Below are 21,568 nucleotides of genomic sequence, written 5' to 3'. Positions count from 1 at the left end.
GGCGCGCCAGCCGTTAGTGCCTTAGGAGGAGTAGATCTCGAGCGCTAGGCGCTTAGCGCCCGGGCGCAGCGCGACCTGCGCCTCGCCCCAACTTCAGTACACATTTAGCGCCGGCGCAAAGTCTTAGTGCGCGCCCTGCTGCGCGCGCAGATCATGACGTCATTTCGTCGTGCAACGCCCTTTGTGCGCCCCGAACCGGAACTTCACTCGCGCCGGCCCATTGTGCGCCGGGCGGCCCTAACGACTGTGAAGTGGAACGGTACACAGCCGAGGCGGGCCGCGCGGAGCGCTAATTAAAGGGCACTTACCCTGCACTATAAAGGCCAGCCATTTTGCAGCATTCACTCTTGTGCAACGGTTTTTTGGAGAGAGACCAAGGAGGAGAGCTTACTGGTTTGGACCAACACTAGGACAGGTATTTTTGGCTCAGGCCAGAGCTTAGCAATTATCTTTGCCTTCATTGAGAGCTCAGTGTTTGCCAGCATATAATGGGGGCTGCATTGGGTGCCAACGCTGACTTTCAGCCTTATGCCAGAAGGGCTTACAGACACCGTGAGAGAGTGGCAGCCCTGGCTAGACGCAGAGGGGGCAACAGGCGTCGCCAACTGAGGCCTTACCCACCCAGGGTATACCGCCAGCAGTCCTCCTATCTGACCATGTCTGCCGCGATGTGTGTTAGGAGGCTGCGATTCAGAAGGGAGGTGGTTGCAGACATCTGCCAGCTGCTTCACAGAGATCTGCAGCCACAGCTGATGTGCAGGACGTCTCTGTCGGTGGCAGTGAAGGTGACGGTGGCTCTCAACTTCTATGCCACCGGCTCCTTCCAATCCGCTGCTGGGGACATCGCTAACATCTCCCAGTTCGCCGTGCATTGCTGCATCCGCCAGGTGACCGATGCCCTTTTCAGAAGGAGACATCAATTCATCTCCTTCCCCATGACCCTGGACAAGCAGCAGCAGTGTGCAGTGGGATTTGCAAGAATAGCGGGCTTCCCCATGGTGCAGGGCGCCATTGACTGCACGCATGTGGCTTTGCGGGCACCTCTGGAGCATGCCGAGGATTACCGCAACCGGAAGGGCTAACATTCCCTCAATGTACAGCTGGTGTGTGACCACAGGCAGCGCATCCTAGCTGTCAATGCCCGCTTTCCAGGCAGCAGCCACGATGCCTTGATCCTGCGACAGACAACTGTGGCTGACATGTTCCAGGCACAGCCTCACCCAAGAGGATGGCTTATCGGGGACAAAGGCTATCCTTTGTGTACCTGGCTCATGACCCCGCTCCGCGCGCCCACGACCCCTGCTGAAGAGGCATACAACGAGAGCCATCAAGCGACTAGGAACATCATCGAACAAACAATCGGCATCCTCAAGCAATGGTTCCGCTGTCTCGATCGCTCCGGGGGAGCCCTCCAGTATTCGCAGGAGCGAGTCTCCCAATTCGTCGTCGTTTGCTGCATGCTGCACAACCTGGCTATCCGCAGGACTCAGGCACTGCCACCTCACGTTGGACCACCACCTCAGGAGGAGGAGCAGGAGGAGCATGAGGAGGAGGAGGACGAGGAGTACCAGCCCAGGAGGGAGGCAGAAGGTCCAAGGGCCGCCCGTCAGCGGCTTATTGAACGTCACTTCTAGGCCCCCTGTCAGGGAATGGCTTGTGCCAATGAAAGAACATGATTGCAGCCGCTCCGCAAGCCCTCAGCCGGTTAAGACAACAAACACTTCAAAGATCAAACATGGACAATGTTAATAAATAAAATGCTTTATTGTACAAACTCAGGGCCCTTCCCACATGAAAACCAAAAACAGACGAAACCCCCAAAAAACACTCAAACACATTACTCGCTCCCACAACCTGGAGAGGATTAACAAAACAGTGCAACTAAAATGGCCGTCATCCTCGGCCTTCGTAAAAAACAAACATCACATCCTCGGCCTTCAAAAAACAAACATCCAATTCTCGGCCTTCAAAAAACAAACATCCAATTCTCGGCCTCAAAAAACAAACATCCAATTCTCGGCCTCAAAAAACAAACATCCAATTCTCGGCCTCAAAAAACAAACACAACTGGCCACACATTCGACTTTTTGGCCCGCTAGGGCGATGCCTTGGCCATCTTTGTGTGGCCCCTGCCCGCCCTGATGCTCCTCCTCAAAGTAAGGCCATTGGCTGCTGCAAGGCTGGGGGCAGGCTCCAGAGGGGCACATGTCGTGACGGCAGATGCCCTTGGGGGTCGGCCTAGTCGACGCCTGGCCGTCGAGCGGGCGGCTGTTGAATGCTGCAGCTGCGGCTGGCCAGCATCAGTCGCTGCAGCAGCTCCTGGCAGCTCCACTGGGGGAGTGGCAGTTGCGGCTGGAGGAATGGGGGCAAGCTGGCGGATGGCAGGCGCTCGCTGGTCGCCTGAGACACTGGCACTCGCCCGGGCCAGCACTGCAGCATGCGCACCAATCTGCCGAGGGACAGACCGCTGTGCTGCTGCAGCGTGCCGGGTGCCCTGGCGATGCCTGGCTGACACAGCGAGTGTGGCAGCAGTGAGTGCCCGTGTTGACCTGTTCAGTGACCTCATCAGAGCACCCAGTGACTGCACGGCACCACTGATCTGCTGGCCACTCGCTGCCTGAGCTGCCCCGAATGCCGCCCGACTCGCTGCCTGCTCTGCCCCAAATTCCGCCAAACTGATGGCCTGTGAGGCCCCGACGTCGGTCACACTCCGAGAGAGGGACTCGATGGCCTCAGGCAACCGTGCCACTACCCCCATGAGCTCCGTGTGCCGGTGCTCCGAGTCCGCGGATAAGTTCTCGAGGCGTTCCATCTCCTCGGCGAAGACCATCTCCGGACTGGAGGCCGGACTCTCCCTCTGGGGAGAAGGCCGCCGAGCTGGCCGACCCTTCCTGCGTTGCTGGACGCCGCTGGGCCCAGCAATTGGACTCCCCTCCGACTCTTCCCCCCTCTGGGGAGCAGGCCGCCGAGCTGGCCGACCCTTCCTGCGTTGCTGGACGCCGCTGGGCCCAGCAATTGGACTCCCCTCTGACCCTTCCCCCCTCTGGGGGGAAGGCCGCTGAGCTTCCACCCCCCTCCCGCGTTTCTGCAGGCCGCAGGTCCCATGAGCTCCCCTCCCCTCCGACACTTCCGCCACGCTCCCCTCCAGGGAAGACGTGTCCCCTACATTCTCTTGCTCCTCCTCCTCCTCCTCTTCTGAGGGGCTGTCACTGGCAAGTTCAGGGACCTCCTCCTCACCATCTGAAAGCAGGAAGGCACAAGAGTAGCTTTAGAGTGAGGAGAGGGCGTCAGCGAGGGATGCATGAGTGGTGGCATTCAGCGCATTGGTCGGACAGTGGCAAAGGATGTAGATCTGATGCGCAAGTGGGACGAGAGAGGTCCAAAAGGTGATGTCCTTACCATTGGTGCCCAGAACAGGGTCGGCATCTCCACATGCAACGGGGCCAATCACCCGGCCACCCATGATGCGCTCCACGCGATGTTGCAGCTCGGTGAGCGGCTGGATCTGGGGTCGGCCTCCCCTGGTCGCAGTCCGGCTCTTCTTATTATTGGCCAGCTTGGCCTGCAAGAGAAAGGACGGCCTCTAAGTACAGTGTGTAGCCCTGATCTTATGTGCACTGCCTCCCATGGTGGAATAGCCTGGCCAGTGTGTCGCCCTGTACTTGTGTGCACTGCCTCCCATGGTGGAATAGCCTGGCCAGTGTGTAGCCCTGATCTTGTGTGCACTGCCTCCCATGGTGGAATAGCCTGGCCAGTGTGTAGCCCTGATCTTGTGTGCACTGCCTCCCATGGTGGAATAGCTTGGCCAGTGTGTTAAGTGCAGAATGTGCAATTGATGTTCATGCCTGTCCCATAGCTGCTGGATGAAGGCTGGCCATTAGGGCTTTCAGGTCCCTTTGCCCATAATGTGAGGTGCACATGCAAGGACGAGGAGGACACTGGAAAGGGTACTCACCCTGACAATCCGAGTGAGGTCATTAAACTTTTTGCGGCATTGGACACCGCTCCTGGGGACCTCGCTGTTGGCTGACACCTTGCTGGCGACATGCCTCCAGGCTCTCCGGTAGACGCGGACCGGCGCCTTCCTGCCATTGTCCGGGTACAAAATATGGCGCCTCTTCTCCACACCACCAACCAGCACCCTCAGATCAAGCTCTGAGAAGCGCTGCACTCGTTCACGGGCCTTCTGCATGGCTTCAGGCGCTATTTAGGTCCAGCAGCAGTGTTCAGGCCTAGCTGGAGGGCTCCACTATCCAGGGCGTGGCAGCAGACCAAGTCGACCCTTCCCCCTTAAGAGCTGGCCGGCGCCAGGGTGTCTGCTGTCAATCACGAGATGGCCGCACCTGCGCTGCGCCCGGCCTCGGCGCTCTCGCTCAGCACCTCCGGCTTAGCGCCTAAAGAGAGGCGTGCAGCGCCAGTTTTAGCGCTCGAGCAAACTCTTAGGGCGAAGCTAATGAATATCGGAGAAGTGGCCTCGATTTGGCGGCGGGCGCAAACTTTAGCGGACGCCCCACTTTACCGCCCCAAAAGCGGCTACAATGAATTTCTAGGCCTTAAACTTTCATCTGTAACAGTAAATCTTTATGTTTAACCCAACAATTATGCCAATTGAAGTGATCTTGTACACAGATGAAGCTTACAAACTTGACCAATCAACCTATCTAATCTACTCCAATAAAAAGCTTGCATGCCTCCATCACGTTCTCCAAGTGTATCTTGAATGCATCTATGGCATTCACCTCAACTATCATACCTCAAAAACTATTCCAAGTGTGCTTGTGGGGTACCGCAAGGATCGGTCCTAGGACCCCAGCTGTTTACAATATATATTAATGATCTGGACGAGGGAATTGGATGTAATATCTCCAAATTTGCAGACGACACAAAGCTGGGTGGGAGGGTAAGCTGTGAGGAGGATGTCGTGAAACTCCAGTACGATTTGGACAGGTTGGGTGATTGGGCAGAAACATGGCAAATGCACTATAATGTGGATAAATGTGAGGTTATCCACTTTGGTGGCAAAAACAGGAAGGCAGATTATTATTTGAATGGCAATAGATTGGGAGAAGGGGAAGTGCAAAGAGACCTGGGTGTTATTGTGCACCAGTCGCTGAAGGTAAGCATGCAGGTGCAGCAGGCGGTTAAGAAGGCAAATGGTATGTTGGTCTTCGTAGCAAGAGGGTTCGAGTACAGGAACAAGGATGTCTTGCTACAGTTGTACAGGGCCTTGGTGAGACCGCACCTTGAATATTGTGTGCAGTTTTGGTCACCTTACCTGAGGAAGGATGTTCTTGCCATAGAAGGAGTGCAGCGAAGATTCACCAGGCTGATACCTGGGATGGCAGGAATGACATATGAGGAGAGATTGTGTCAATTGGGCTTATACTCACTGGAGTTTAGAAGATTGAGAGGGGATCTCATCGAAACCTATAAAATTCTGTCAGGTCTGGACAGACTAGATGCAGGACGGATGTTTATGATGGCTGGGGAGTCCAGAACTAGGGGTCATAGTCTAAGGATAAGGGGTAAGCCATTTAGGACTGAAATGAGGAGGAACTTCTTCACCCAGAGAGTGGTGAACCTGTGGAATTCTCTGCCACAGAGGGCAGTGGAGGCCAGTTCATTAAATATATTCAAGAAAGAGTTGGATATATTTCTTGAGGCTAAAGGGATCAAGGGATATGGGGAGAAGTCAGGGTACTGAGTTTGGATGATCAGCCATGATCTCATTGAATGGCGGAGCAGGCTCGAAGGGCCGAATGGCCTACTCCTGCTCCTATCTTCTATGTTTCTATGCACGAAGGTCTTCCATTTGAGATTTGTTCCAGATTGCTATTCACCAATTTTAACCTACACCTCTTAGCATAATTTGAAGTAAGGTTCCATATTTGCCTTATCTTTTCTGCTTAATATCTAGTATATTTTTCTAAGTTTTTTTTCCAGTTACTCTTCGCCTTTCAAGACTAAAGTGTCCCAATTTCTCTGATCGTTCCTCTTAACTCAATCCCTTGAAGCTAGGGACCAACCTTGTCGTTTTCACCTGCATTACCTCTGTGGCTTTATGACTTGTTGACCAGAACTGAACACGGTGCTCATGTTGTGGTGTGACCAGGTTCATTGTGACATCTTCCGACTTACACTGGTCTAGCAATATAATTAAGCATTCTATGTGCGTTTTTTTTCTTTGCTTTTCCACAGTGATTTGACATGTCTATCATCATCCTGATCCCTACTTATGATTCCCAACTTTCCTTCCAATATATATTACCTTACACTTGTCCCTGTTGAGTTTCATCTGTCACTGATATACCCACTGGTAATTTTAACAAATTCCTTTTGTCAGCCCCTGGCTATTTCCTCCAACCTTGATTTTTTTCAGCTTGACACTGATGTAAAACGCAGTGATACTTGATCAAATCTGACACGGCTACTCGTTTCTCAGTAAAGAAATACATCATTTCAGGCATCCCGTCATTACTGGGTAACTGCACACATTGGAGGGTTAGGCCAGGCAATTCCTCGTGGTGCACAGAAGGTCATCATTTCCTTTGGTGTATCCTCTCCACACGTGCTTGTTCATAGATGTAAAACGGGAATTCTTTCATTGCTACTTCCACCATGGTGTGCAAATGGCCACTGACATCTGAATGATAGTCCCAATGGACCCAGCATCCCGGTGCTAAACTCTCATAATGGTTTTTTTTCACTTCACTCACTGCTTAGTTCAATGTGTCTTCTAATCTGTACACACAGGCTGAACTGAAAAGGGACAATTTTTAGCTGATTCTAATTGTTGAAACTGGTAAAAGGATTTCATATGCAGTCAAAATAAACAGCCCATTGTGTTCTGCTGATAGACACCTTACATAGAATTACAGAGCATTTACAGCACCGAAGCTGGCCGTTCGGCCCATCTGGTTTATGCTCCACATGAGCCTCCTCCCACCCGACTTCTTCTTCTTAGGCAGTCCCTCGGGACCGAGGATGACTTGCTTCCACATTAAAAATTATTTCTCAGGTGACTGATGAGTCCAATGCGGGACCTACAGTCTCTGTCACAGGTGGGGCAGACGGTGGTTGAAGGGGCAGGTGGGTGGGGTGCTTGGGTTGACGTGCGCTCCTTGCGCTTGGCTTCCGCTTATTCCCGGCAAAGAGACTTGAGGTGTTCGGCGCCTTCTCGGATGTTTCTTCTCCACTTTGTGCGGTCTTGGGCCAGAGATTCCCAGGTGTCAGTGGGGATGTTGCACTTTTTCAAGGAGGCTTTGAGGGTGTCCTTGAAGCGTTTCCTCTGCCCACCTGGGGCTCTCTTGCCGTGCCAGAGCTCCGAGTAGAGTGCTTGTTTTGGGAGTCTCGTATCAGGCATGCGGACGATGTGACCCGTCCATCGGAGCTGATTGAGCTTGGTCAAAGCTTCGCTGCTGGGGATGTTGGCCTGAGCGAGAACACTGACGCGGTGTGCCTATCCTGCCAATAAATTTGCAGGATCTTGCGGAGGCAGCGTTGGTGGTACCTCTCCAGTGCTTTGAGGTGCCTGCTGTACATGGTCCATGTCTCTGAGGCATACAGGAGGGCGGGTATCACTGCTGCTCTGTAGACCATGAACTTAGTGCCGGGTTTGAGGTCCTGGTCTTCAAACACTCTCTTCCTCAGGTGACCGAAGGCTGTACTGGCACACTGAAGGTGGTGATGGACTTCGTCATCGACGTCTGCCCTTGATGACAGTAGGCTCCCGAGGTATGGAAAGTGGTCCACATTGTCCAAGGCCTTGTCGTGGATTTTGATAATTGGGGGGCAGCACTGTGTGGCGGGGGCAGGTTGTTAGAGGACCTTTGTCTTACGGATGTTTAATGTAAGGCCCATGCTCTCGTACGCTTCATACTTACTCTAACCCTATCAGCATAACCTTCTAGGTCCCTGAGCATAACGTCCCCTGCCTGGTGGAAACTTCCACCTGGTGGAAACTAAAATGAGGCCAACCACTTACCCCCTCTAATCCCGCTGCTTTCCCGCCGTGTCCCAACTTTAGCCCCCCACCCCTTAAAATTGTGGTCATTGTTGTCTCTACTTGGCCAATGGCAAGTAAATGTTGTTTGACAGGGTTGTGCTAGCCCACACCACAAATCCTAATCAAAAACCCCACCCTCCTAAACCCCTACAAAGGTACTCCTTTAGGGGATTGTCCCTGACATGTGGACAATATCAAATGAAGATGATAAATAGATTAGTTTGCTTTGTTCATCAAATGAAGTTACTCTCCACAGATCACATTTCCTCTCCTCTCTTCCTCTCTGCCATGGGCTGGTGAAAATTGGATTTCTGTGATTGGATTTTATTCATTGTGTTGAAACTGTGTAGTATTGTGTCAAAACAGAGAAAGCGTATCTGAATCTTAAGGGTTATGGCCTTTAAAACATTATTTTGCGCAATGAGATTTCCTATTTCTCCTTTTTTTGATGAAGTAATTTTTTTTAAATCTCTCGTTCCCCTGCTGTGAATCTATGCACAACATTGCAAATGAGATAGCAAAATACTGCGGATGTTGGAAATCCGAAATAACAACAGAAAATGCTGGAAAAACTCAGCAGGTCAGGCAACATCCGTGGACAGAAATTTGAGTTGACGTTTCGGGTCGAACCCTTCTTCAAAACTGGAAAGAAAAGATAGATCGGAGGCAGGGCTGCGATCGGACAAAAGAATAAAAGAAACAAAAGAAGTAAAAAAGAGACAATAAAAGGTGTTAGAAGCTAGACGAGATGGTAATAGGCTGAGATTGGGTGTAAAGTGTACTGGCAGGGCAAGGGATAGCTGTCAGGTGTGAGAGCGAAACAAAAGGAAAGGCGGGGGGGGAAAGGAGTGGAAAAATTACAAGAAAAAATGAAATAGGGGCCGAGGTTATGATCTGAAATTGTTGAACTCGATATTGAGTCCGGAAGGCTGCAGAGTGCCGAATCGGAAGATGAGGTGCTGTTCCTCGAGTTTACGTTGAGCTTCCATGGAACAATACAAGAGGCCAAGGACGGTGAGGTCCGAGTGGGAATGGAGCGGTGAATTAAAATGACAGGCGACCGGAAGCTCGGGGTCACCCTTACGGACTGAACGGAGGTGTTCCGCAAAGCGGTCACCCAATCTGCGTTTGGTCTCCCCAATGTAGAGGAGACCGCATCGTGAGCAGCGAATACAGTATACTAGATTGCGAGAAGTACAAGTAAACCGCTGTTTAACCTGGAAGGTGTGTTTGGGGCCCCGGACAGTGGGAAGGGGCAGGTGTTACATCTCCTCCGCTTGCATGGGAAGGTGCCAGGTGAAGGGGAAGGGCTGTTTGGGGTGATAGAGGAGTGGACAAGGGTGTCTCGGAGGGAGCAGTCCCTGCGGAATGCTGAAAGAGGAGGGGAGGGGAAGATACGTTTGGTGGTGGGATCACTTTGGAGGTAGCGGAAATGCCGGAGGATGATCCGTTGAATGTGGAGGCTGGTGGGGTGAAAGGTGAGGACAAGGGGAACCCTATCGTGGTTCCGGGAGGGAGGGCAGAAGTGCGGGAGATAGAACTGACACGGTCGAGGGCAGTGTCAATCACGGTAGAGGGGAATCCTCGGTTGCGGAAAAAGGAAGACATGTCTGAAGCACTGGTGTGGAAGGTGGCATCGTTGGAGCAGATACGGCGGAGACGGAGAAACTGGGAGAATGGAATACAGCTGGAACAGGAAGCGGGGTGGGAGGAAGTGTAGTCCAGGTAGCTGTGGGAGCCAGCTCCGACGATGCCACCTTCCACACCAGTGCTTTCAGATCAGAACCTCGGCCCCTATTTCATTTTTTCTTGTAATTTTTCCACTCCTTTCCCCCCCCCAATTTCCTTTCCTTTTGTTTCGCTCTCAGCTATCCCTTGCCCTGCCAGTACACTTTACACCCAATCTCAGCCTATCACCATCTTGTCTAGCTTCTAACACCTTTTCACAGAATCACAGAAACCCCACAGTGCAGATAGAGGCCATTTCAGCCCATCGAGCCTGCACCGACACATATCCCACCCGATCCCCGTAACCCCACGTATTTAATCCCCCTAACACTAAGGGTCAATTTATCATAGCCAATCAACCTAACCCGCACATCTTTGGACTGTGGGAGGAAATTGGAGCACCCGGAGGAAACCCACGCAAACACGGGGAGAATGTGCAAACTCCACACAGACAGTCACCCGAGGCCGGATTCGAACCCGGGTCCCTGGCGCTGTGAGGCAACAGTGCTAACCACTATGCCACCGTGCTGCCACTGTTTATTGTCTCTTTTTTACTTCTTTTGTTTCTTTTATTCTTTTGTCCGATCACAGCCCTGCCACCGATCTATCTTTTCTTTCCAGTTTTGAAGAAGGGTTCGACCCAAAACGTCAACTCAAATTTCTGTCCACGGATGTTGCCTGACCTGCTGAGTTTTTCCAGCATTTTCTGTTGTTATTGCAAATGAGATTGTGACCTGCCTTCAATTCATTGCTTATTAGGAAACTAGCGATAGCAGCCTCGGGTAATCCATTGGTTATCTGTTCCTCCCTGACCCACTCTGCACCTGTTAATACTGGGAACTTGTCACATAGGAATCATGGTGTCAAATCAACGATTGCCTCATTCCAACACTAGACTCTTCCCATTTAAGGTCTGTTCTTTGCGCAGGGAGAACACAGTCACATGGCATGGGATTAAAATCTCAGATAGACAGATGATGATGGTGTTTTTCCCAAAGCGCTCTCAAAGTAAGAGCGGGAAAATAGGAATAGAGTTGACTTCTCCAGTTGAAAAGCTAGCACCAGCACCGGTGCAATGGGCAAATGGCCTCCTACATAAAAACTACAGCACAGAAGCAGCCAGTCAGCCCAACTGGTCTATACTCCAAACAAGCTTCCCCCTACTATAATTACCTTTTCATCCCCAAATCTCTCCATTCCTTTCCCCATCATGTATGCATCAAGCCTCCCTTAAACACATCTCTGCTTCAACCACATGGCAGTGAGATCCACATTATTACCACTCCCTGTGCGAAGAAATTCCTCCTAAATTCTTTATTTGACCTGTTAGTGGCTATCTAAGGATAAGGTGTAAGCCATTTAGGACTGAGATAAGGGGAATTTCTTCACCCAGAGAGTGGTGAACCTGTGGAATTCTCTACCACAGAAGACAGTGGAGGCCAATTCATTAAATATATTCAAGAAGGAGTTAGATATATTTCTTAAGGCTAAGGGGATCAAGGAATATGGGGAGAAGGCAGGGACAGGGTACTGAATTTGGATGATCAGCCATGATCTCATTGAATGGCGGAGCAGGCTCGAGGGGCCGAATGGCCTACTCCTGCTCCTATCTTCTATGTTTCTATCTTATATTTATGTCCCCCATTTTGGACTCACCCACAAGTGGAAATATAAGAGACTGTTAATAAAAATGAGAGTGCATGGAATTGGAGGCAACCTATTGACATTGTTAGGGAACTGGCTAGGAGGTAGGAGACAGAGAGCAGGGAGAGTGGGTATGTATTCAAATTGGCAGGATGTGACTATTGTTGTCCCCCAGGGAACTGTACAGGGGCCTCAGCTTTTCACTGTATTTATAAATGACTTCGATAAAGGAATCGCGAGCCGTACATCCAAGTTTGATGACACCAAGTTAGGTGGCACAGTAAATAGTGTAAATCGGAGCAGAAAGTTGCAAAGGGATGATGAAAGATTAAGTGGGCAAAGCTGTGGCTGATGGGGGTTCAATGTGGGGAAATGTGAGGTCACCCACTTTGGACCTATGAAAGGTAGATCAGAGTATTCCCTAAATGGTGAGAAGCTCGGAACTGTGGAGGAGCAGAAAGGTAGAAAACATAGAACATAGATAAATAGGAGCAGGAGTGGGCCATTCGGCCCTTCGAGCCTGCTCCGCCATTCAATATGATGGCTGATCCTCTATCTCAATACCATATTCCCGCTCTCCCCATATCCCTTGATGCCTTTTGTGTCTAGAAATCTATCTGTCTCCTTCTTAACTATATTCAGTGACTTGGCCTCTACAGCCTTCTGTGGTAGAGAATTCCACAGGTTCACCACCCTCTGAGTGAAGACATTCCTCATCACAGTCCTAAATGTCCTACCTCGTATCCTGAGACTGTGACCCCTCGTTCTAGACCCCCCAGCCAGTCTGTCGAGCCCTGTCAGAATTTTATACAAGGTTTAGGAGCTCAAGTACAGAAATCACTAAACGTTAGTGGACAGGTACAAAAAATAAGTAAAAAAGCCTAAGAGAGCTGGCCACGGGCTCGACGGGCCGAATGGCCTCCTTCTGTGCTGTAACCATTCTATGATTCTATGATAATGGAATGTTGGCCTTTATCTCAAAGGGGCTGCAATACAAAGGGTTATCTTACAGTTGTATAAAGCTGTCGTTAGACCCCATTTAGAGTGCTGCGTTCATTTCTGGGCACCGCCCCTCAGGAAGGATATACTGGCCTTGGGGGGGGTGCAGCACAGATTCACCAGAATAATACCGGGGCTCAAAGGGTTAAATTATGAGACAAAGGCAAAATAGCGTGGATGTTGGAAATCTGAACTAATAACAGAAAATGCTGGAAACACTCAGCAGGTCAGGCAGCATCTGTGAAGAGAGAAACAGAGTTAACGTTTCAGGTCGATGACCTTCCGTCAGAACTCGAAAAAATTAGAGATGTAACAGGTTTTAAGTGAGTTCAGAGGCAGGGAAAGGGGCGAGCGAGGAAAGAACAAAAGGGAAGGTCTGTGATGGGGTGGAAGGCAGGAGAGATTAAATGACAAAAAGGATGATGCTGCAAAGGTAATGGGACAAGTAAACAAAAAAATGATGGGTCTCGAGGAGCTGTAAATGGCAATAGAAAAATCACTACCAACAGCTGCTGTCCGAAAAAATGGGAGCAGTTATAATCTAAATTGTTGAACTCAATGTATAGTCTGGAAGGCTGTAAAGTGCCTTAAATTATGAAGACCGGTTGCATAGACTAGGCTTGTTTTCCCTAGAGTATAGAAGGTTAAGGAGTGAGCCAATTGAGGTGTTTAAGATGATTAAAGGAGTTGACAGGGTTGATAGAGAGGAACTACTTCCTGTGGTGGGAGAGTACAGAACAAGGGGGAATAACCTTAAAATTAGAGCCCGACCATTCAGGAGGTGATGCCAGGAAGCACTTCTTCACACAAAAGGTCGTGGAAATCTGGAACTCTCTCCCCCAAAAAGTTGTTGAGGCTGGGGGGTCAATTGAAAATGTAAAAACTGAGATTGATAGATTTTTGGTAGGTAAGGGTATTAAGGGATAGGGAACCAAGGTGGGCAAATGGAGTCAAGATACGGATCAGCCATATTTGAATGGTGGAACAGACTCGAGGGGCTGAATGGCCTATTCCTGTTCCTATGTTCCTAAACAGTTTCTCCACACCCCCTTCTATCGAACCCCTTTATAAATTTAAAGATCTCTATCAGTTCTCTTCTTAGTCTTCTATTTTCCAGAGAAAAGAGCCCCAGCCTGCTCAATCTTTCCTGGTAGTTGCATCCTCTCAATTCTGGTAACATCCGTGTAAATCTTTTCTGCACTTCCTCTGTATCCTTTTCGCAGAATGGAGGCCAGAACTGCCGGCATTTCTGATTCAATTGGGTAAACTTTCACCTTGTTGGCGTGGGGTGGTAATCTGGTGGAGCAGATCGACTGCCCGTTGTAGGACCTGTCTGATTTTCACCGCCTGGATATCAATGGAATGAAAATAGGGCGGTGGTTATACAACGGTCGGGCAATCCGCTCTGCCAGATTACCCTCCCAGTGATGAAAATATGTATCATATGATACATGACTTATTTATCAGTTATGAGCAGTCGAGAGCTGGAGTTTCATACAACTGTTTTTACGATGATTCTGTATCTGTGACTTTTGAAACTAATGTTCACAATAAACCTCTTGACAGATGATTTATGTGCTGTCTGTTACATGCAATGTTGGAGAACTGAAAGACTGAACAGGCTGGGGCTCTTTCCTCTCGAAACGTGAAGGCTGAGGGGCGACCTAACAGAGATCTTTAAAATGAAGAGATCTGATAGGGTAGATGTGGAGAAAATGTTTCTTCTTATGAGGAATCCAAAATATATGGTCTTTAATGTAAAATAGTCACTAATAAATCCAATAAGGATGGAATTTAAACAATAACTACATTCTGGAAAGTAACCTGTCAAAATGATTTGGAGTAATGTGCTAACGCACTGGAGACCATTATACCTGTCCGAGTATTGCTTCTACGGATTGGATTCTGCATTGGATAAGCCTTCTGCATGAGGAAAATTATTCAAGCTCACTGAAATTCAGGAGAAACCTCTTTACCCAGAGAATGGTTAGAACAGGGAACTTGCTGCCACGGGGAGTAGTTGAGGTGAATAGCATAGATGCCTTTAAGGGGAAGCTGGATAAACACGAGGGGAAAAAGCAATAGAAGGACATGTTGATAGGGTGAGATGACGAGAGGTGGGAGGAGGCTCGTGCGGGGCATAAACTCTGGTACAGACCCCTTGGGCCGAATGGCCTGTTTCTATGCTGTAAATTCTATTTAAGATGACTGATTAAAAAAAACTTTTTATGATGTAACAGAAATATTGGGCCAACGTTTGTGATCGGAGGCTTCCCGTGGGCGAACGCCTCCGACCTGCAAAATGTCTATGAAAGTACCTGGTGGCCTGGGAGGTACGGAGACTCACGATCCCGGGCTTCTCCGGGACCGCGCGGGCAGAGCCCCACGTATCCCAGGGGCGCGTGCGGTTCGTTGGTGCTCCTGGAACCACCTGGGCCGGCCCAACCAATAAAAGAAGGGAATCCCCATTCATATGTTTGACAGTTTCATACGTACTGAACTCCCATAAGTATGAATGGGGATCACTTAAAAAATACACCAACACATGAAATAATTTTTTTTTTTAATATTTAAAATTAATTAAAATGCCATTTAATTAAATATTTTAAACAAAAATAAATTAAATGTTTTTACAGGGCTAAAAATAAACTTACCTTTTTGAAGAGTATTTTTAATTTATAAATGAGTGATAACATTTTATTTTTCTATTTTTTAAAACTCTGATGCTGGTAAAAGCAGGCCTTACGCCTGCTTTTACATGGCGTAAGAATTTGACGGGCTTTCAGCAGGCGGAGGTTGTGCAAATAGCGCAACTCTCCACCCGCAGAGGCCCATCTCCTGCGGATGTGGAGTTTCTGCCAAGAGAATTCTTGACAGATCGCAAGTGTTGGGTTTCAGCGCATGCGCTTCGCACACCTAAACCCGGCACTTGCGCAGCCCCTACGGGCGCGTACACACCTTGCACGCACCCGTGGGGGTCGCGAAATATGGCCCACAGTTAAGGTCGGAATGTAAATTGTATTGGATAAAATTGGGCAGTAATATAATTTAAGGAAACAGAGATATCCTGCTGAACAAAACTTTTGTACAGCTCAATTAAAAATAAATTATTAAAATGGGCCAGAACTTCAGGTCCCCATGGGTGAGTAGGCCCAACGAAAGTGCCGGTTTCGTGCATGCACTGCGCATGCGCTGGAAACCAGAACTTCCCATTCCCTTAAAGGAAGGGGTTCACAGGTCAAACATGTGCGCCGGAGAGGCAGCGCGTACGCCTGGAACTTCCGTTTTTTTCCCAGGTTTCTCCAGGAGGGTAAGTCTCCAGCAGCTACGCTTCTAAAAAGCAGTCGCAAGGCCTGGTTTTAACAAGGTAAGTGGTGAATTAAGTAAAATTAAAACATTTTTTCCACAGGTTTATTATTTTTAAATACTTTAAATAAAGGTAAGTTTATTTTTAGCCCCATTAGAAACTGTAATTAACTTTTTCAAAAATTTAAATGATTGTTTAAAATAGTTATTTTATGTAATTTATAGTTATTTTAAAAATGTGATGTTTTAAAAAAAAATTATTTGAAGTTTTAGTGATGTTTTGGGGCTGAATTGTATTCATAGATTTGAAAGCGCATCCTGTCAAATCTATGAATAGAGATTCCCTGCTACTATTGGCTCTCCGTGGCCCATGTGATCCCAGGGGACACTTCGAACAAACTGCGCCCCTGGGATACACAAGCACTGCACGCCGGCAGTTGGAGCAGGCCCAGGATCGGAATCCCACGGGGGCCCACAGCACAACGGCCGGCGCGCTAGGTAAGTGCAAGTCGGAGGCTTGCACCCGCGGGAAGCCTCCGACCTGAATTTCTGGGCCTATATCATCAGGTGATTTATATTTTTTAAAAACTCAGCGTGTGAAATAGTTATCTTTTTTATTTACGTCTCCTGCGCCTTGTTTCAAAAGTTGAGCATTTTTGATGAGGTAAATGGGCGAGACGGTAACTGGAGGACGTAAATTTAAAGTCATCGCCAAGAGAACAGAGCGGGGAGATTAGAAGAGTTTTTTTTCCGCACAGGGCTGTTGGGACATGGAATGTTCTGTCAGAAACAGTGATGGAAAGCAGAATCCATAACCGATTTTAAAAGGGAAGTGGCTAAATATTTTTTTTAAAGAAACGGGTGTGGGAAAAGGACAGGGCAATGGGACAAAGGGGATAGATCTGTCTGTAGACTTCAATGGCTATGAGAAGCTGACCCTCTTGATGGGAAGCAGGAGCAATGAGATCGACCACCCATCTTACTTTCCATTGAAGTCAAACGGCCGACTGATCCGATCGGCTCAGCTGCCTACAGGGCGAGTTAAGGTAAAGTGACTGCATTCATTTAAAGGGGAATTGAATAAATATTAGAGAAAGGAGATTGTAAAAGAATAGCCGAAAGAAAGGGTAGGCTAATCAGAGATGTGTAGGTAGGTCCAGTTGAAGAGTTAGCAGCAGCACAGACAGGATGGGCTGAATGTTCTCCATCTGAATTGTAAAGAACTCTGGTTCATTCTGTGACTGAGGCAATGGGTAGGTAATTTGCCCTCAAGTCTTCATCTTTGCTATGGTCTCACTAACATTTTGGAGGTGCACGAGCATGTCCTGTTTTCTTTTTCCTCCCTCCCCACATTGCCCTTGGAAAAATCACAGGCGGTAGGAGTCCCATATCAAATCACGCAATACAATAGCAAAATACTGCAGATGCTGGAAATCCGAAATAACAACAGAAAATGCTGGAAAACGCAGTGTGTTGGTGATTCTGGCTCCTGTGCCAATCTGCTGGCTGCTACTCTTTCTTTTTGTTTGCAAATGAAAGGGCAAGCAATTCAACAAAAATTGAATAAGGGCAAGTCATTAAAAACATGCTATCCTGATTTTTAATTTTATAAAAATTGTAACATTGAAAGTCAGCATGCCTCGTATATATGCAAATTTTTTGTGCCATGCTTGCACCAAATTGAGGAAAGCAAAGCAACAGTCTAAGAATAGTCAACATATGAAAAGATACGATGCAATACGATATGATTGATATGATACAATGGCCGCGATTTCCCCGACCTCAGCGGCCGGGGTTGGTGGCCCCACTGCTGGCTTCAGCCCGCTCTGTAGAATGATTTTACATTGATTGGGCTTGTTAAGCCCGCCCAGTGAGTTTCCCAGCCAATTGAAGGAAGCGGGTCTGATGACATCACTTGATTATGCGTCATCAGCCGGTTTCCTTAAAGGGACCATGCGCAAATTGTTTTTGACATTTGTGCTTTCAGTGTTCTACAGCATTGAGATGCTGCAAACACTGACAATCACTGCACAGAGGCGCACGGCTGCACCCAGGCTCTCCCTTGTCTCCCTCCATATGCTTTTGGAGGGAGTCACAGCAGGCATGGAGGTTCTCTTCCCTTCCAATGGGCAGAAGAGATCTCCCCAGGAGATCAACACAGCCTGGTTGCACATTGCACAGAATGACACAAGCAGGGATGTCGTCAGGAGGACCAGGCTGCAGTGGCACAAACCTTTCAATGATCTCAGTAGATCACAAAACGTTACTGCAAAGCCACACTCGACCTCATCCTGCTGTGCCTCTCATCACATCCCCATCACTCTGCCTTCCCTACCCTACTCCTGCACATCCTTACTCACACCAACATATCTTTCACCCCCACTCATCCCTCTACATTATCACTTCCCCATCTCACTAGGCACCCCTCACACTTACCCTCATCCTAGTCCAGTCATATCAACTAACAACACACAAGGGTAGGCACTTGGGTGTTTTAGCCAATGTTCATGTGAAGTTCCTGTTAATGTGCTGTCAAACATTGAAATCTTTATTTTCAACACTTTGTAATCTTGGACAGATTTGTGTGCACCTTTGGAAGTGGCTTAGTGAGTTGCAGTGAATGGTGAGACATAACGGTACCCCCTGCAATGGTGATGAGTGTGAAAGGAATGGCTTGGCCATTGTAGGGATGCCTACTGTGTTGGTGTGGAGTGGTGCCAACCTGATGCATCATGTGGCAGCCAGGGTGTACAGCGTCAAGTGAAGTTAATCTGGCCATGGTGAGGCCATCCCTGGCATCCCGGGCAGCAATGTGGTTGGGTGCTGATGCCCTCTGTCCTGTGCAGCATCAGGTGATTGCGGAGAAGGCTGGTGTTGTTGCTGGTGCTGCTGGTGTGCCTGCTGCTGCTTGTGTTGGGACTGATTGTAATGGGATTCTGAGAACCAAGGTGAGATAGTTTCCTGGGCACCGATGCTGATGTAATAGATGGCAGGTCAAGTTGAGATGACAGAAGCGATCTGTCAATGGTGAGAGAGATTGTCCCAATGAGGTGACACTGGATACAGAGTTTAATCCAAACACTTGCAACCAGCATAAAGCTCAATCTGTCTTCCAAATGCAGTAAGCAACAGCTTCTGAGCTTGGAAAGTGAACAGCTGTGAGATGGGAGCTTTTGTAGCACATTTGCACCTGTCAAGTAAAGAGATGATTTCATGGTGACACAACTCCTGACCTGCTTACCTGACGTGATCCTCGAGCAGCGTGGACCCTGTGGGCGACCTCGTAAAATTTAAAGGTGAGCTCAAAATACTTTGTAAGTGGTTTTTAACAAGGTCATAATGACCTAAATTGCCTCCCCCACCACAACGTGTTGGGTCTGTTCAGCGCTGACAGACCCGACATCTGGGAAAGTCATGTGGCAGCGGGTTGACAGCAGGTCGACTCGCTGTCAAAATAAATTTTTCCCACCCGACCTGCCACCAAACACGCCTGCTGACCCCCTGAAAAATTCCCCCCAATACAATTGATGATACAATATGAAACAACATGATACGATATGATACGGTATATGATATGATATGATATGATACGGTATATGATATGATACGATATATGATATGATATAATATGACACGTTACGATATGTTATGATGCAATATGATTGATATGATTGATGTGATACAATATGATACAAAATGATTGTTAGGATTGATAGGATATGATATGATTGGCAGCTTTATTGTTCAGGGCCCTTGTAAGGTCCAACATAGGTATTTGGAACATAGGAATTGCTCGATGATAAAAGACCAAGCTCCATCTATTTTGCCTTCCACCTGTTGGGCTATGCAAAGTCAGCCACACAAGTTTAGAAATAAGATGAGGTCACATTATTTCTCAACCACGCCCATTTTCTTTTTCAGTTCATCATGCTGACCTATATCTTCATGCTGGCATGGCTGGGAGTGACGGCCTTCACCTCGCTGCCTGTCTTCATGTACTTCAACATCTGGACGCTCTGCCAGAATGTCACCATCATGGAGTCCGCCGATCTCTGCTTTGATCTCCGTCAGTTTGGTATGTAACTGCTCGAACTGAGCAATGGAATAAAAATATGTAAGAATGTTTACAATTCCATTTGAATGTTCATCGTTTCTCTCCTCCTCCCTTCCTAAGGCTCAGTGGGTAGCACTCTTTCATTTGAGTCAGAAGGTTGTGGGTTCATAGTCCCACTCCAGAGACTTGAGCACAAAACCCAGGCTGACACTCCCAGTGCAGTGCTGAGGGAGCGCTGCACTGACAGAGGTGCCATCTTTCAGAAGAGTCATTAAACCGTGGTCTCGTCTGTCCTCTCAGGTGGATGTAAAAGATCCCATGGCACTATTTCAAAGATGAGCAGGGGAGTTCTCCCTGGTGTCCTGGCCAATATTTATCCCTCAACCAATATTACTAAAACACAAAATAAAAACAGAAAATACTGAAAATACTCAGCGGGTCAGGCAGCATCTGTGGAGAGAGAAACAGAGTTAACGTTTCAGGTCGATGACCTTTCCTCAGAACTGCCTACGTTACACCAGTAACTACACTTCAAAAGTAAAGCGTTTGCAATATCTTGAGGTCGTGAAAGGTACTATATACATGCTTTTCTTTCTTCCCTTCTTTCAATCTTTCCTTCTTTCAATCTTTCCTTCTTTACTGCCTTCTTTCTATCTTTCTTGCCTTTCTTTCCTTCTTCCCTTCATTCTTTCTTTCCTTCCGAATGTGCCTCATGTTAAGGCAAGCAGATGACTTGTTGCTAAGCCCCTGTTGATGCTGCTTGATAATTGGTCGCTAGGAGGCATACGAGAGCAGCCTGAATCAGGGGTACCAGTCAGTGCCCTGCTGAATGAAGTCCACTCAGAGCAGCGCCAAGGTTGTGGGTTGCTACTGACCGTTGATTAGCAGACGTTTCTGTTTCAGGTATCGTGCCTATTCATGAGCAGAGGACGGTCTGCACATTGAACGAGAACTTCAGCAAGCTGTGCCAATCCAACGATGTAAGTCCATTCCAAAATGGTCGCTAACGAATTTTTCCCCCACAGTGTTTCATGGGAAATATACGTCCTGTCTGCAAACCGTATTTCCTGTTGTGATTTTTGAACACACTTTTCTGTTTCCCACTCAATTTTGCTATGTCAATTGTATAATTTGGACTCTAGGGGAAATCAAGGGACATGGGGATCAGGCAGGCAAGTGGAGTTGAGGTCAAAGATCAGCAACGATCTTATTGAATGGCGGAACAGGCTCGAGGGGCCGTATGGCCTACTCCTGCTCCAATTTCGTATATTCTTATGTTCTTATAATGTAGTTGGATGCTCTAGCCAACAGATGTCAGCGTCAATTGAGTCTAACTCCCAACTCTGACACTGGGGGGGGAGGAGAGGGGCAGATTTTAACCTTACCCACCTGGCTTAAACCAGGAGAACGAGGCAATTAAAATGCCCCGATTACTTACCCGCCCAGATCTCACTACTTCCGATTTTAACAGATGCTTCTGGACAGGCGGCTGAGCTGGGGTACTAATTCACATATGCTAATCAGGGTCGGATGATGTCATCGGGCTCAATAGCAATTTTAAACTCGGCCTGAGCAGGGAAGATACTGCGTCATTCCCGCCAGGTAAGTCCAGCCTGAAGAGGATCGGCAAGTTTATTTATTTCCCTTGTGGGATGGCCCCGCAAGATATGTTTTGGCATCTCCTGCCTTGGACTCCCCACTTCCCTACCACTAGACCTCCCAAAACCCATTCCGCACACTTACCTGGATATCAACAAGCCTCCCAAGGCCCTGCCCGATTTTCCGGAGGCCAGCAGCTGCTCCCCATTCAGTTCCCACCCACTCCAGACGGG

The 21,568-nt window shown here is 48.3% G+C and overlaps 1 protein-coding gene across 1 annotated transcript in view; it reads left to right on the top strand.

Moving 5' to 3' along the window:
- gpm6ab (glycoprotein M6Ab) overlaps positions 1-21,568 on the top strand; it is a 396,678-nt gene that overhangs the window by 334,575 nt on the left and 40,535 nt on the right. The window contains exons 4-5 of the mRNA XM_085978023.1: positions 19,604-19,757; positions 20,640-20,716. Coding sequence (XP_085834149.1) covers positions 19,604-19,757; positions 20,640-20,716 — 231 coding nt within the window. The remainder of the gene's footprint in view (positions 1-19,603; positions 19,758-20,639; positions 20,717-21,568) is intronic.

The sequence above is a fragment of the Somniosus microcephalus genome, chromosome 1, assembly GCF_052327205.1.
Source record: "Somniosus microcephalus isolate GS21.2 chromosome 1, FLI_Smic_1.0, whole genome shotgun sequence".
NCBI lineage: Eukaryota > Metazoa > Chordata > Chondrichthyes > Squaliformes > Somniosidae > Somniosus > Somniosus microcephalus.
This window is presented reverse-complemented; position numbering and strand designations above follow the sequence as displayed.